Source organism: Varanus komodoensis, unplaced genomic scaffold, assembly GCF_004798865.1.
Source record: "Varanus komodoensis strain SLA01 unplaced genomic scaffold, ASM479886v1 scaffold29_3, whole genome shotgun sequence".
Taxonomy (NCBI): Eukaryota; Metazoa; Chordata; class Lepidosauria; order Squamata; family Varanidae; genus Varanus; species Varanus komodoensis.
This window is the reverse complement of record NW_025335760.1, coordinates 743458-758726: the sequence shown is the minus strand read 5'-3', so window position 1 is coordinate 758726 and position 15269 is coordinate 743458. Positions and strand designations below refer to the sequence as shown.

The following is a 15269-nucleotide window of genomic DNA, read 5'->3' as shown; positions in this document are numbered from 1 at the left end:
CCCGACCTGGCCCGTGCCGCGCGCCTGCGGGGCGACCCCCGAGGAGGGTCCTGCCGGCGCCGCTCCGGGCGCGTGTGGGCCCAACGGGGGGCGGGTGGGTCCCCGCCCGGGGGAGCCGCGCCGAGCAGCGGCGCCCGCACCCTGCGGGGCCGTGGGGCGGGGGGCCGTGGCGCCGGGCTGTCGAAGGACCGCGGTGGGGCAGGGCCCGGGTTCGGCGATCTGCCGGGCGGGGGGAAGAGCACCACGGCCCCTGCGGGTTGACCCAGGTCTGGGGATAGCCAGCCCGCTTGCTGGACCCTGGCGTCCCTGTCGCCGGCCTTGCTCCGCCCCAGTCAGTCGCCTGAAAGATGCCCACGGCTCTCGGTATTAATGGCTGGTCCTCCAGGACGGGCCCTCTGCTCCAAGGGGTTCTTGGGCGCCTGCCCTCGGACTCCCCGGTTAGGTTGCGGGAATGGCCTCTGCATCTCGGACCAGGTGGAGCGGAGCAGTGCGGGCAAGACCTTGCTCTGCACCCCGAGTGCCGGATGTGGCTGAGGGAGGTGTGTGAGTGAAAGTGCTGCAGAAATGGCTGGTTTTAAGGCTGGAGAGGCTCCTTCCCCAAGTCCCAGTGGCTGCCCGGTTCTGCACCAAGAGGCTTTTTTCCGTGGGTCCTTCTGCCTGGCTTTGCCAATCCCGAGCCAGGTATTTCTGTGGCTGAATTTACTCCACAAAAGATAAGAGCGCTTCCGCAGTGCAAGCCTTCTTGGTGGCTCTCAGGGACTCGGGAACTATAACCATGATAAAACTTTGTCCTTCAAGTTAATATTTATGACCTTTGGAAAACAGTGGGTAGCTGTGCCTGAGCACCGTTGCCTTGCTCTGCTCGAATCTGATTTCATTTGAGGGCAGCATAAGGCCTTTCCTGTAAAACTACCGTACTTTCCCCGGCACAATGAGAGAGGAGGAAGCTCAGCTTTGACGTAAACCTGTGGCTGAACCACAAGTCATTTGCCTGGCGGGGTTCAAAGCGAATTGTAGTGGCGGGATGTGGCAGTGGGGAGAGCCCCCATTGTGCCTGCGAGTCAGTGGCACAGGGTTGGTGAGGCAGCGGTGGCTCCTGCTCTGGCTTCGTCCCGCTGCTTTTGCTGGTGGACATGGGCTGCGAGGATGTAGGTTGGCAAGGCGCAAGATTTGGACACAGGTGAGGGGCCCCCCAGGGAAGAGCCTTTTCTGCTCCCCCTGCCCCCTAGCCTAACAGGGGCCACTCTGCAGGGGGCTTGGCACTGCTGGAAGGGTACCCGTGTGCCAAGGTGTTTGCTGATTTAATACTTTGCTTGATAGATTTTCCCTTAAAAAACGCTACTTGTTGTAATTGTTTGATGTATATTGGACCCCGTCTTGTAATTGGATAAGGAAGGACGGTACAAGAAACCCTTAAATTATAGCAGCGCCCTAGCCACAACAGCTGGGCTACAGCGGAGCTGGCTTTTGTTTGGGAGTTTCAAAGACAATCCTCTTGGCCGGGAGTGAGGAAGCCGAGCCCCCTCCGCAGCGCTTCCTGGGAAGGATAGGCGAGCGGCTCTTTGCAGACCTGCTGGAGGAGCAGTGCCCCAAAGGAAGGATCGGGCAGGGGAGGTGGTGGCGTCGCCTTGGCTCGGAGACGGCCGCTCGAGGATTGTGCAGGCGCTGCTTAGGGGTGTTTTGGGACGGGTTAGGCTTTGTCTCTCTGCGCCCTTCCGATTCTATGGGTCGGTGGTTGTTTGAGACCCAGAACGGCAGCGAGGACCCCTTCCCATGTGTATTGGGGTCATATGTTCCATAACACTTAAAACATTGCCCCGCAGTTTCAGGGCCTGAAGCGCTGCTCAAGGCTTCACTCCGTAGTCCGTTCCAGCATCCTCTCTGGCAGGCCGCTGGTGTTGCGCCCCGGACGCAGGCAAAGGGGCTGAGAGGCACAGCTGGCCTGAGGCCGCCCGGAGGCCCCACGATGCGCGAACTGGACGTCGGGCCTCCTGGCTTGTGGTCTTCGCTGCTCTGTGAGCGCCGGTTGGAGGCGCCCGCCCTCCTCTGGAGCGTGTGACGCAGCCAGAGGTGTTCTCCCCCCGCAGCATCACCATCTCCCTGGTAGGATCAAGGTCGACATTTCCACTCACAGGTTGCTTTCATGACGACTTGGGGCGAGATGAGAATTCTTCCGTGGAGGCCGCAGCCGGCTTGTTTGGGGAGAAGGGGCCCTGCAGCCCCCCTGTCGCTCTCTTCTTTTGCAGAACCATACAAAGAATTTGTTCGTCCTGCCCAAAACGATGTTTAACGGGACCCGGATCATCCTGAAATGTAAGTGGCACGTGCCGGAGGAAACTGAACCTGAGCCAGTGCCCTGCAGTCCTCATCAGTGCTGGCTAGTACAGGATGATGGGAATCAGAGTCCAATACACCTGGAGGCGCCAGGCTGGAAGGCTGTGTGAAGCCGTGTGCCTCCATGTTGGGCTCCGCTTGGGGCCCTGGGGACCCCGGCCAGCTTTCCGGAGGGGTGACTGGCTGTGCTTCCCCGGCAGTTCTGCACGACAGCTGCAGCCGCCCGGAGCTCCTGAACGTGACCTGGTACCTGCGCAGCTCCCGCTGTCACAATGAGGTCTACATAAACGTGAGCAGCACGTGGGGTCCTTGCTTGTGGCGTACGGGAGGCTCCCGCTCTCCCAAGGGGAGGCGGGCCAGGCCTCGGGCCTTGGGAACCGCAGGCCCCTCGCCAGCTTCTCGTGCCCTCAGTGAGCCACGACATGCTCTCTCCCGTCTCCCCCCCGCAGGAAAATGACGCCCTGGCTTACCTGAAAAACTGGGACAGCGAGGCCACCTCGGCCGGGGGCGGCCTGTACGTCTTGTACGACGGCTACGCTCGGTGCGGCCACCTCCACGAGGTGGGGAATCCAAAATGGCGGGGGTGGCAGCAAGGACACGGGGGGGCCCGATTCGAGGGGTGGCCCGGGGCCGGGAGTGCCGTTGCACGGGGGGGTTTGCTCCAGCGGGAGGAGGAGCCTCTACTGGGAGGTTCTGGGACACAGGACTGGGCAGGCGACCCAAGGGTGGGAGGCCTGGTGCCGGAAGCAGCGCTGTCCCTTTCCTGAAGGATTGTCGTGGGAGAGAAATGAATTTGGCCAAGCTGCCTGTGGGGAGAGGGATCTCTCTTTTTAGGAGTACTTCTGTCCTGGTCCTCAGCCAGAAAGGCTCCTGCAACAGTTCGCATGTCATCCATAAAACGAGGCAGAGCCTGGTCGCAGAGGTGGTCTGGAAAGGCACAGTGCACAAGGAGAAAGGGGTGGGGAGGGAAGAGGAAACAAGGAGAGGGACTTTCTGCGGGGCTGGTGGGATGTCCTGCTTCCCCACTCACCTCCCTCTGGGTGAGGGAAGATGGATTCAAAGTGCAGAAATTGCAAAGCCATTGGGAAGTTGGGGATTTGTTGGGGGGGGGGGATCAGGTGGCTTTTGCCAGCAAATGTGACCCCCTCCCTTCTCTTCTAGCTGCAGATCTCAAAACTCCCAACTCCCCGGAGGCTGACGCCTTTGCAGGAGCAGCACGTGCCCAGTTCGGTCAGTTGGATTGCGGGGAACGGGGAGAGCAGAGGGGCAGGTGGTGCCCATGGGGCGGCTCGGGCCTGTGGCGGGTTGCACGAGACTGAAGCCTGCTCCCCGTGAGGGAGAGTCGTGTGGTCTGCCCTCAACAGCCCCTTGAAACCGGAACGAGCCGCTGTCTCGCCCCCGAGAGCAGCCCGGGTTCCCTTTAAAGCGCGACGGCGGGTGGAGCAACACACGCGGCAGCTGCGATGTCTCCTGTGCATCGCTAGCCTGATTTGAGGCCGTGGGGGGAAGCACGGGGTGCCCCTCGTCCTTCCACGGTGGGAACTTGGGCTGCGGGGAGCTGCCCCCTCCTTCCTTCCCTCCGACCACCAAAGCCTCCGTTTTCCCAGCAGACGCAGCCGCGTGCGAAGCGGGACGTCGCCAGGCCTCCAGATGCCCAGAAGGGAGAGAAGGGAGAGGGAGCAGGGCCCAGCCAAGAGACCAAAGGGGCGCAGAAGCCCAAGGGCTCCCCGGTGGAGGAGCCGCATCCCCCGGCTGGCGGGAAGGCAGAAGATGCCGGCATGGCAAAAGTGAAGACCGCAAACAAGGTCCGTGGCTGGAAGGCTGTGTCGCACGCTTCTGCTTTAGCTCCAGCGGCCATCCCCAGGGGATTCTCACGGGGCGGGCGGGCATTTGTGGCTACCGCAGGCTTTACAGAAGAGCATTTCAGTGTGCCATGCTCAGAGGGCAACGTTTTCTTATCTTGCCTGCCCCTTTCCTGCAGCCTTCCATTTGTGGCTGGCGGGGATGCCATGCAAGCAGGTGGCAAGCCAGATTGCGACAAGCCTCTGTATCTGCCTAGCACTGTGTCCGAACCAGGCCCTCTCCGCCATTCTCAGAAGTAGCTGGCTGGACCCGACGGGCACGGGGCCTCTTGCCCTCTCAGCCCAGGTCGGGGCAAGGGCCTTTCCCAGCTCTGCTTGGCGGCGCCGAGTTGCCAGGGCTACAGGCCGCACAGCAGCAGTGTGGCTGACCCCGAATGCGTCCGGCTCTCTCTCTAGCTGTCCACGGTGGCAGAAACCTGGGACGACGGGCCGTACGTCTTCATCCTCAGCATCAAGTCCCTCTCTCCCAGCTGGGAGGTCTCCAGTGAGTGACCAGACAGGTTTGACTGGGCAGCCGTGGATGGACGCGTGCCTGGCTTGTCCTGCCGGAAGCCCCATCCCAAAACACCTTTTTAAATCAGTGGTTTCGAGGCTCAGTTCGTTGTTGTTGTTGTTAGTCGCAAAGTCATGTCCGACCCATCACGGCCCCATAGACAACATTTCTCCAGGCCTTCCTGTCCTCCCCGGAGTCCACTTAAGCTCACGCCGACTGCTTCAGTGACTCCATCCAGCCACCTCATCCTCTGCCGCCCCCTCCTTCTTTTGCCCTCAATCGTTCCCAGCATTAGGCTCTTCTCCAGGGAGTCCTTCCTTCTCATTAGGTGGCCAAAGTACTTGAGTTTCATCTTCAGCATCCGGCCTTCTAAAGTTCGTTTGGTTGCTAATCCCTTCCAGTTCCATCTCTCCTGTCTTAGGTGGATAGATGCCACGTCCACACACCAGAGCTCTGTGGAATTGAAGCATGTTTCTGCTTGGAACATGCTTTCTTCTTTAAATGAGGGATGAAAACATCCATGGACTTAACTGTGGCCGTGATATATTTCTATCCCACTTTTCTGGTACTCAGAGCAGCTAACATAACCTGCCATGAAATAGAAAATTAAAGTCAACCAAATATCACAATTAAAATTTGCATGAAAACTTGCATAGAAACAGCCCCAAAACCGTATCAGTAAGCGCCCAATCCTGTAGAAAAAGCCTTAGGCCCTTTTTTCAGTCTAAACATGCGTAGGATTGTATCTTAAAATCCAAAGGTGGTCGCCACTCCATCGTCAAAGTGGCATCGAGGGCCCATCTCAAGAACTTTGAGGTGGTGGAGGGAGCTCTCTTTATCTCATCTCAGGAATCCGGGCCTGCAATCCTGTGTCAGGCTATTTATTGGCAGGTCCTGTCAAACGCAGCGTGGCCCAGCTCTGAGTAAACATACCTGGAATCGCTTGTGGCGGTCCGGGGGGTTGGGGCTGGCGGGGATGTCCCTGCGGCAGGAGGGGTGTTCTGTGCCGCGCGGCTTGTTCCCCTCAAGCGCAATCCTTGGGTAACCTTTCCGGCTCCTTTCTGTCGTGGCCCGCAGTCGACATCCAGATGGCGCATCCGGTGCACCAGTACATCTCTGCCTCGGAGTGGCCCCTGATGGTGGTGAGTCGGGGCGGCTGTTTCTTCATTCGGGGGGGGGGGGCGGCACTGGGCAGCAGCCTTCCCCGGTCGGGGCCCTGCGGCTCTGTCGCCAGAGGCGCTGGCTCGGAGGGCCCGTGAATGGCCAAGGCCTCGGGGGGCGCCCGGCTGGAGGGAGCCGCTCTGGGAGGACATCCACGGGCTGCAGGGGACGGTCGGGTGGGCCTTTCGTTCCGGGCCGCGCCTGACCCCCGGCCCGCCCGTCCTCCTCCGTCCGTGCCCCGCAGTTCTATATGGTGATGTGCGTCGTGTACGTGCTGTACGGGGCGCTGTGGCTGGCCCTGCTGGCCTGCTACTGGCGCGACATCCTGCGCATCCAGTTCTGGATCGGCGGCGTCATCCTGCTGGGCATGCTGGAGAAGGCGGTCTTCTACGCCGAGTTCCAGAGCATCCAGAGCCAGGGCGTGTCAGGTGAGGGGCTCGCTGGCGCCCGCGCCCCACGGGGTGGGCCCCCCGCCACCGCGAGCGCGCTCTCACGGGGCCTCCTCCTCTCCCAGTCCAAGGGGCCGTGATCTTCGCGGAGGTCCTGTGCGCGGTGAAGCGCATGCTGGCCCGAGTGCTCGTCATCATCGCCAGCTTGGGATACGGCATCATCAAGTGAGTGTCCTGGGGGGGGTGAGGGGGCAGGGCCCCGGCCGGGCGATGGAGAGCTTGGCTTGTGCACAGACCCTCTCCGGCCCCTTCCTTTCGAAGAGCCGCGTAGTCGGCTCACGGCCGGAGCCTCTCGCGGGACGGCCGCCCTCCCAGCCTGCACGGGGCCGCTCCCCACCTCCCGCCCCGGGCGTGTGTTCTGGGCCTGCCAGGCCACGGGGCTCCGTGCCACTGGCGGGGAGCCCAGGAGCAAGGCGCTCCCCTGTTCTTGCGAACGGCCTCAGCCTGCCAGAGCTCCCCTCCTCCTGCCCCGGGCGCCCGGATCTGGCAGCAAAGCTCAGCTTAAATCTTAAACCAAACCTTAGCTTAGAGTAGGGGAGTGGAAGGCGCAGCCCCTTGGCCTCTTCTGAGGCCGCCTGGCTCTTGTGCATTTGCCCCATTCCAAAAGGGTTGAGCGCCTCTGCTAAGGCTGTCAGGCAAAGACGCTGGTCTTTTGCCCCCCCCGCCCCCCCCGCTACGGAATTTGGCCGGTGGGCTGAAAGGGGCTCGCTAGGGACCGGGCGCTGCTTCTCCCGGCAGGCCGCGGCTGGGCGCGCTCTTGAACCGCGTCGTGGGAGTCGGGCTGATGTACCTGGTCTTCTCGGTCATCGAGGCGGTGCTGAGGGTGACGTCGGTAAGGAGGGGAGGGGAGGGGAGGGGAGGGGAGGGGCCGAGCTGAGGGGGAGGGGGGCGCACGCATGCACGCGTGGGCAGCTGGTCCTGGAGCTCGGCGTCTGCTTGTCCCCATCCCAGGATCCAAGTAACGCCGCCCCCCTGTACTGCGAATTTTTTCTGGCTTTTGTGGACTCCTGCATTGTCTGGTGGATATCCTTTAATGGAACTAGCGGCCTCGGCTCTGGGACCCCTCCTGGCCCCTTTTTGTGCCGTGGGGGGCGATGTGAGAGAAGCTCGTGGCTCTCCCTGGGTACGGGAGGGGTTTGCTTTCAGGAAGGTAGACTCAGCCACAGAAATGCTGCCTCCCCGTGGCGCGCACCGATCCGTGCTGAAAAATGGCAGGCAGCCATGTTGTTCCCGGGGGAGCCATCCAGGCCTCACCTTTGCTGGGCTGACGCAACGAGGACGGTCCCCCGAGCGGGGCAGGCCGGTGTGGCCGCCTTTCCCGGCTGGAGGAGAGAAGCTGTGTGCTGGAGGAGCCCCAGAGCCCGCTGCCTGCCCAGCCTGACGGATGGGCGCCGGAGGCTTCCTGCGTGTCTCGTTAAAGCAGCCTCTGCTGGGGACAAGATTGATTTCCGGTTGCAGTGAGCAAAAGACAGAAGACGGCAGCTGCTCTTCCCGCACCCCCAGAAGCAGAGAAGTCGCATCTGGGTCCTTCAGCAGCAGCAGCAGCAGCAGCAGCCGCCTTGTCCTTGTGTTAACACAGCCAGGGTCATACGAGAGACGCCAGAGAGGGCGTAAATATGTGCCAGCGTTAGGTAGTGTGGCCTAGTGGTTGGGCTGGCTTTCATCTTTAGGGAGACGCACCTGCGCCTGTTGGACTCCCTCTCCTCACAGCAGGAACTGTTGCTTTCCAAAGCGCCCACACGGTGCTCGCCGGCCATGGGGGTCCTCCGGGTGCTGCATGTGGACGGCCTGCCAGGCTGCGAGGACCCCCGTGCGCTCCCGAGGGCAAGATCGCTTCCCGCGCGGCACCTGCTCGTCGCTGGCGAGCAGCTGTGCTGTTCCAAAGCTGCGGTGCGGACCCACGGACGACTTGGCCGCCTGCCTGCCTGCCTGCGCTGAGCCTTCCTCTCCCCACCTCTCCTCCTCATCGCCTCTCTTCCCTCACCCCCTTCTTCTCATTTTATCCCAGGCACAGGACGATCTGGTGCTGCTTGCGGCTATCCCGCTGGCTATGCTTGACTCTGCTCTCTGCTGGTGGATATCCTCTTCGGCCGGCCCGGCCCCGTCCCTAGTCTTGCCTGAGTCGCTCCCTCCCTCCTCCTCCTCCTCCCCCCCCACTCCTTCCCCTACTAGTTCTCCGGCCTTCGATGCGATCGAGGGTGGCCTGCTCGCCCCCCAAGACACGGCAAGGGGGGCATGTGGGGTCAGAGGGAAGAGGCGGCTTCTGGGACTCGGGCCCAGGCGTTCCTGGCTGCGCTCGCTCGTGCTGGCACCCGCTGAAAGCTGGGGGGGCTCTGGAGTGGGGTTTCTCCCCAGCTTGGGGGTGTGGGAGGACAGCACGAAAAGGCTGCTGGAGGGGCCTCCTCGCCCGACGTCCGGGCGGAGGGGATGCCGCCGCAGAGGTCGCCTCGGGGCTCCGGACCGCCCGGTGCTGTGGCCTTCCTGCTAGCAAGCGCCTGGCATGGTCGCAACATCCTCCCCCGGGCTTTGCCTCTGTGCAGGATACGGCCCTGGGGAAACTGGCCTGGGCCAGGGGGTGCTGCAGACGCTTTTCCAGGCAAGAAATGAGCCCGACCCATTTGGGAAGCCACGGTGAAGGCCTCGGCTGCGGCCTTGCGAGCCACAGTGTTGGAGCCGATTGTGGGGGGGGGGGCTGTTCTTCGGGTGGAGGCTCCCCCTGCCCCCTCCTGCCATGTAAACAGCGTCGTTTTCCTGAACGAGCAACACATCCTCGTGAGCTTGGTGCAAACCATGAAGCTGCTGAAGCTGCGTCGAAACGTGGTGAAGCTTTCGCTCTTCCGCCACTTCACCAACACCCTCATCTTCGCCGTCATTGGTGAGCTTTGGCGCATCGCCGGGCGGGGGGGCTGCCACCTTCCCGTGACCGGTCTCCTCTTGAGTCTCGCAGACCTGGTCGGGTTTTCAAAATCCCGGATAGTGATCGACTCTCGGTGCGTGGGGGGAGCCACACCTTCTCACCTCCCCTAGGTGCAGTTTGCCCCCCCTCAGAAAAGCTCCAGTACCTCTCCTGAGGCCGAAGTCCTACAGGTGGAGCTTTAGGCAGCAACAGTGGCCCTGCCCCTTGTGTCTGGGCAAGCAGAATTTGGTTCTTGGGAGAAGCAGGTTCTTCCCCCAAGGCTCAGGGCTGCACCGGGTAAACGATGGGGTGCTTGGAGCCATGACGGTGCGCTATGCTGAACACTATGTAATCAGGGAGCTGGTGCTGCCCCCAGAGGAGAGCGCCCCCCCCCCCCGGCCAAGTGGCAGCCCAGCCCCTCGCCTCCAGACGTGACACGGCATCACTGCTTCCTCCGCAGCGTCGGTTATCTTCATCATCTGGACCACAAAGACGTTCCGGCTTGCCACGTGCCAGTCGGTGAGTAGCCGCTTCCCACGGGGTGGGGCGGGGTGGGGCCGGCCAGACGTCCATCCGGATTTCTCCCCACGGCATCCGACTGGAGCTCAGGTCTGGGGCCGATGAGGGAGGTGCTGTCCCTGACGGGCTGGACTGGCCCCCTCCTCTTGTGCCCAGGACTGGCGGGAACTCTGGATTGACGACGCCTTCTGGAGGTTCCTCTTCTCCATCATCCTGCTTGTGATCATGTTCCTCTGGAGACCCTCCGCCAACAACCAAAGGTGCCTCCGCCTGGGCGGTTCAGCGTTTCGGGCACGGGGATGAGGCCAGAGGTCACAGGCGCAGGCCCCGTCCTTTCCGGCCCAGCAGGGCTTTTGGCTACTCAGTTTGCATGGCCGGGACGGATGGGTGCTGGGTCGGAGCCACGCAGCCCAGGTCTGGCCCGACACCGGTGGCCCCCACGACATGCTTTGCAGGGGTCGGGACCTTCAGGCCAGTGGGCCAAGCCCAGGCCTCCGACCTTCCCAGCCGGCCACCGCCCCCTTCCCCAGTCCAGGATCGCGGAGTGGCATCCTGCCCTCGGTGCTGAACAGTCCGTGTGCCTCTCCGAAGCTTCCGGCAAGGGGCTTCCCGCGACACTGCATGGGGGTCTGCTCGCCTTTCGGCCCCCTTGCCCTTGGTCTCAGCCCCACGGAAATCTGCCCAGCGCAGCCTCTCCAAGCTGGAACTCGGGCTCCCCCGGCCGCTTTCCGGCTGTGCCGAGGGCTGTGGAGGTGGCGCCCGCAAGGTGAACCACCCCGGCTCGTCTTGTCTCCGCAGATACGCCTTCGTGCCCTTAGTGGACGAAGGCAGCGAGCAGGAGGACGAGGATGCGGAGCACCTGGTCAGCGAGGCCTTCGGTGAGTGAGCCGGGCCCCTTGGCTGCTCTGTCCCAGCCCGGCAGCCCCTGGCGCCCCTTTGGCCAGCGGGCCCCCTCCGTCTTCTGCAGGGCGAGGCGCGCAGCTTGGCCCTTTCCCGGGGAGGCTCTTGTGGTCTCCCACGTCGCGTGGACTCGGTTAGGTGTGGAGGTGCGACATTGAAGCAGGATTTTGCAGCCTGGACAGGTGCCCCACGCTGGCTTGGCTAGTTTCCTGAACGCCACAGAACGTTTTGTTCCGGATAATCCTGCTTGTGCTGAGCCATGTGAAAGGGACAAGATGCTCACACACGACTGCGAGCATCTCGTGGCAACGGGAAAGGATGGAAAACCACATGGATGCATTTTAAGGCTCATCCCCTTCCTTCGAGGGAAGCCCGAGCAGCAGGCAATTTCATACTGAAGTAGACCCCCGGGTGGAATGGCTCCCTGGGCACCCTCATTTTGAAAACCGTGGTGCCAGTGATGCGGGATGCCCTCTCCTCCCCGGGAGGCATCCCTGGAAGCACAGCCGAAAGGAGCCGAGCCGAGCCCTGCCCTGCCCCGCCCCCTCCCCGCCTGCCCCCCAGGCCAAGCTCAGCTGCGCCCCTTTCTTCAGCACCAGGGTCCCGGCTGGGACCAGCCACTCCTGCGGCCCCCCGGGGCGCTCATGTGAGCAGCCGCTCCTCTCTGCGTCCTGCTCCCCGCCGCCTCCAGCATGGAGTGGGCCCTGTCCAGCGGGAGCTGAGGCGTCCCTTGGCCATTTCGGTCCACGAAAAGATCAGTCGGAGACGTTTCCCTTTTGGCGTGGGGAGATTTGCCTGCCACTGACCGGAAGGCTGTTGGTCATTTTTTCCAAAAGGGATGAAGATGAGAGGTGGGAAACCTGAAATCAACGGGACTCTCAAGGGCGCCAGAGTGGTAAGGATCCTGCCCCTGCTCAGGTCTTTTGTTTGTAAAAGAAAGCCACCGAGTGGATCCTCCAAGTCCAGAGGCAGTGTACCTGCGAGCAGTCGGTGCAGAGCATGAGCATCGTGTGGCTTCCATGCTCTGCCTGGCTCAGGGAGGGGGCTTCCCGGCTTCAGCTGTCCATGCGCCGCTGGGCGCACGGCCAAGATGTACCTTGGGCCTGACCTGGCCCCCTGGCCTTTCACGCCGACGCCTCTCTGTCCTCAGCCGTTTTGTTCCACTTCTTTTACAGGATGAAGACTTGAAATGGGTCGAAGAAAACATTCCGTCTTCCATGGCAGACGTGTAAGTCTTTGTCCCGTCCCGTCCCGGGCACGAACGTTTGTTTGGGCCGTCGGGCCGGGCCAGGCCAGGTAATCACTCCTCTCCCGCCTCTCTTGCAGGGTGCTGCCCCCTTTGCTGGACTCCGATGAGGTAAAGCTCATGCGTCTCCCTCCGGGCAGCCCCCAGTCGGGGGGCGGGCAGGGCTGTGGCTGAACACCCAAGCGGAGTGGGCGTAGGAGGAGGGCTTTGCCCCCGGGGTGTGAGCCCAGAGGTGTCCAGGGCCGCCCCCCCATCTGGCTGCGTTGCCCCCAGATTGCTTCCCTGTGGAATTCTTTTCCTTTGTGGCACTTCCGGGGAGTGAGGCAGCGTGGCGCCCTTGAGGTTCCCAAGCGGCCGGGCCCCGCAGCAGTCCCGCTGCCTTGGGGAGCCATCGTGGGGGCCCCCGAGCCCTGCAAAAGGCCCTGTGTGCTGCTGGGACACCTTGGGCTGGTCTGGAAGGGCCCCCCCTTTCTTAAGCATGGAGGCAGCGGCTAGTTGGGCCAGGCTGGCCTGGCCTCCCAGGTGGATGAAGTGAATGCTCGTGGATCTGAGGGCCTCTGCCCCAAGCAGCTTGCAGTGTGAGCACGGGCCAGGCGGTGGAGGCTGGAGCAAAGAGCCGCTTGAAATAGGACTGCTGGGAGGTTGCCTGCAAGGCTGTAAGTCGCGCACAGACTGAACAAGGCCCCTTTTCCTTCTGCTTCCCACCCCACCCCACCCCACCCCACCCGCTTGCAGGAAATCTTGACCACACAATTTGAAATGTCCAAGATGGAGTAGGTGCCAGCCTCTGGCCATCGCTCAGCTCCACTCTCTTCCAGACGGGTTTTGTATGGATGAAGAGCTGCCGACGCTGTGTGGATTTTTTGTTTTGTTTTTCTTTCACACATGCACATATATATACATATACATATATATATATATATATTTGTATATGGTCAAAAGATTATTTTATTACCTTTTGCGTGTCTGACTGGGACTTCGCCAGGCAAGGACAGCTGCCCGCCCCACCCGTGGGGGCTGGTCTTTGCCGGGACCGCCTGCCGAGGACGAGGACGGTGGAATCGGCCCGCCCGTTTCTCCCGCATCGTCTCCGGAGCACGACTTCCCGACGGGGGAACGCATGCACCCGTATCCGCGGCTGCCGGCCCTTAGGTATTTCTGCGGGTGACTCAAGCGCTCTCTGGGATCTGGCCTCTGCTGGGGAGGCACCAAGTCCAACGTGAAAGGAAGAGGAGGGCAGTCGGGCTGTGCCCCCCACCCCGGGGTCAAGCGCACATCGCCGCCTGGGTGCTGAACGGGGGGCAGCGAATGCCTCCGGCCGCGTGTGGCTGCCGTGTTGCACTTTCGGTACGAGAAGGCCGGGGGTCTGGATGTGAAGGAGCGTTGCCTCAAGGGCGGCAAGGCTGGGCCACGCGGAACGGGACCTGCCCTTGCGTGCGCGGGGCGGCGGCGGCTCAACGCTGGCCAGCCCAGGAGGAGAGCCCGGGGCTCGTGGCCGGCGCTCCGCTCCCTTGCTCGGGGCTCGCATGTGACGGGCAGCCCGCGTCGCAACAGCCTGCGGCTCAGGGCGCCTGGGTTCACACAGCCGTGGCAGGAAAGCGGCCGCTGCGGGTTGTCTGCCCGCCGTGTGCTGCTGGATGACCCGAGCTGCCCTCCCCCGGGGGCTGTTTGTGGCATCGTCTGACCCAGCCAAGGTGCGGGGCGGGAGAGTTGACAAACCAGTCCAGGCCTTGTGGCTCGTTCTCAGGTTGCGAGGGGGTCTGTGAACTGCTCCCGCCCCACTTACACCCCCGAGGTCAGCTGCGGGGGGGGGGGGGGTCTCTGCCCGAATGGGCAAATTCCCCTGTAGGCCAAGAGGCCGTTGCGCGTGAGCCAAGTCAGAGGAGGGGGCCTGTCCTTTTGGGGGCACCCTGCCGCTGCCCTTCCCCAGCCTGGAGCTCTGCAGCGGTTTCGGGCTGCAGGTCCCGTAGATTGTCCACCCACCTGGCAGGTGGGCCTTGTCCGCAGCTCTTCTCCGTGGGTCCGCCCAGGCCTGGCCGTGGCACTAGCGATGCCCTTCCCCTCCCCGCTTGCTCTTTGGGGGTGAGGCGAGACGGAACCCTGCTTTCCCTTGCTCGGCGGCCCTTCACCCCATGGCTACGTTCTCTCCCCACTGAGAGATCCTTCCAGAGCTGGAATAGGGAAGTCCTGGTTCTGTGCTAATCGAGGCTCCCTCAGCATTATTTTCTTAACCCCCCCCCCCCCGGTGCTGCAGCCAGGCGTCCCGTGCCGGGCCGGGCGCCCTGCCAGCGGCGGCCTTTCCCTCTTCTCCGCTGGGATGGCTCAGATCAGCCCTCCGGCTCTGGGGCTCCCCAGGTGTGTTGGACCACAGTTCTGATCACACGGCTGGGGCTCATGGGAGTTGCAGTCCTGCATCTCTGAAGGGCACCAGGTTGTTGGAACCAGACTTGGCTGAGTGGGGAGGTGAGGAAAGCTGGGAATGGGTTCAAATAACCTTTATTTATTTTGGAATTGTACATAAGTCTTTGGAGAGGGAAAGCCGTGTGTGTTTTATGCAGTAATATTTTAAAAAAAAATCACACTCCCTAATTGTGTGTGTGTGTTTTGTGTCCGGCTGAGAGAGGGACTGAGGGAATCGAGGGGGAATCGGCTTTCCATGCTGCAGCTCCCACATTCGGTTCCGGGGCACTCCCTGTCTCACGCCGCTGGGGGAGCTCGCCCCCTCTGGGGGGTCCGATTGGGTCAGGTCGCTCTAAGCGTGGCAGCGCTGTTGGCCGGCCGGCCAGCCTTGTTGTGAGACAAGTGCTGGAAAGGACAGCCCAGCAGCACCAGGCTTAGACGGCCGGGCAGCTTTTGCATTCTCTCGAAGCGGCCGTTCTAGGTGGCCTGTCCTGGACCCAGCAATGTAATGGAGCCCTGAGCATGTGAAGAGTATTTTCCGCAAGTGGCTGCCCAGCTTCCAACGGGTGGGAGGGCTGCAGGGGCCAGGTAGGCAGCCGCGCACGTCGGGGTCTGGCATCTGGCGTGCAGGAGCCGTGCATGTGGCCGATGTCCATCCCACATCACCTGCTTGCCGGTTTTGCAGAAGCGGGGAGGCCGTGCAAGGGAAAGGGCAGCCCAGAAAACCTGGCTCTGGAGGAGAAGCGGCAGCTTCGGCAGAGCGGTGCCTGTGCCCCTTCCAAAGTGCCCTGGTAGCCCTTGAGTCCCGGAAAGGCTGAATGGATGTTCATGGCACCTGGGCCTCCCAGGAAACGACACGGAGACCGAAGTGCCTCTCCCTGCCAGCGTGGCTTGCAAAAGCACTTCTCCCCACAGCCAGGAATGGGCTTCATTGCGCTCTCATGCAGAGAATCCAGAGCCTCCTCTCTCGCAACCCCCCCCCCCCCCCCGTGCACAAAGTAAAATACAT

The 15269-nt window shown here is 62.4% G+C and overlaps 1 protein-coding gene across 4 annotated transcripts; it reads left to right on the top strand.

Annotated features, from left to right (window-relative positions):
• Window positions 1–266: 266 nt before the first annotated feature.
• On the top strand, window positions 267–14449 carry LOC123026168 (transmembrane protein 87A-like). Of its 4 annotated transcripts, none has more exons than XM_044435470.1 (20): window positions 267–681; window positions 2247–2313; window positions 2535–2623; window positions 2784–2894; window positions 3496–3564; window positions 3942–4139; window positions 4593–4680; window positions 5767–5831; window positions 6095–6278; window positions 6365–6464; window positions 7038–7131; window positions 7251–7322; window positions 9066–9174; window positions 9656–9714; window positions 9871–9974; window positions 10513–10592; window positions 11451–11509; window positions 11790–11842; window positions 11941–11971; window positions 12596–14449. In XM_044435470.1, the coding sequence occupies exons 1-20, from the start codon at window positions 565–567 to the stop codon at window positions 12635–12637; spliced, it is 1791 nt and encodes a 596-aa protein (XP_044291405.1). In that variant the 5' UTR covers window positions 267–564; the 3' UTR covers window positions 12638–14449. The 4 variants fall into 4 exon arrangements, with proteins under 4 accessions (XP_044291405.1, XP_044291404.1, XP_044291403.1 ...); XM_044435469.1 differs by having other exon boundaries at window positions 563–1180; window positions 3945–4139; XM_044435468.1 differs by lacking the exon at window positions 7251–7322 and adding an exon at window positions 8308–8376 and having other exon boundaries at window positions 563–1180.
• The last annotated feature ends 820 nt before the right edge of the window (window positions 14450–15269 follow it).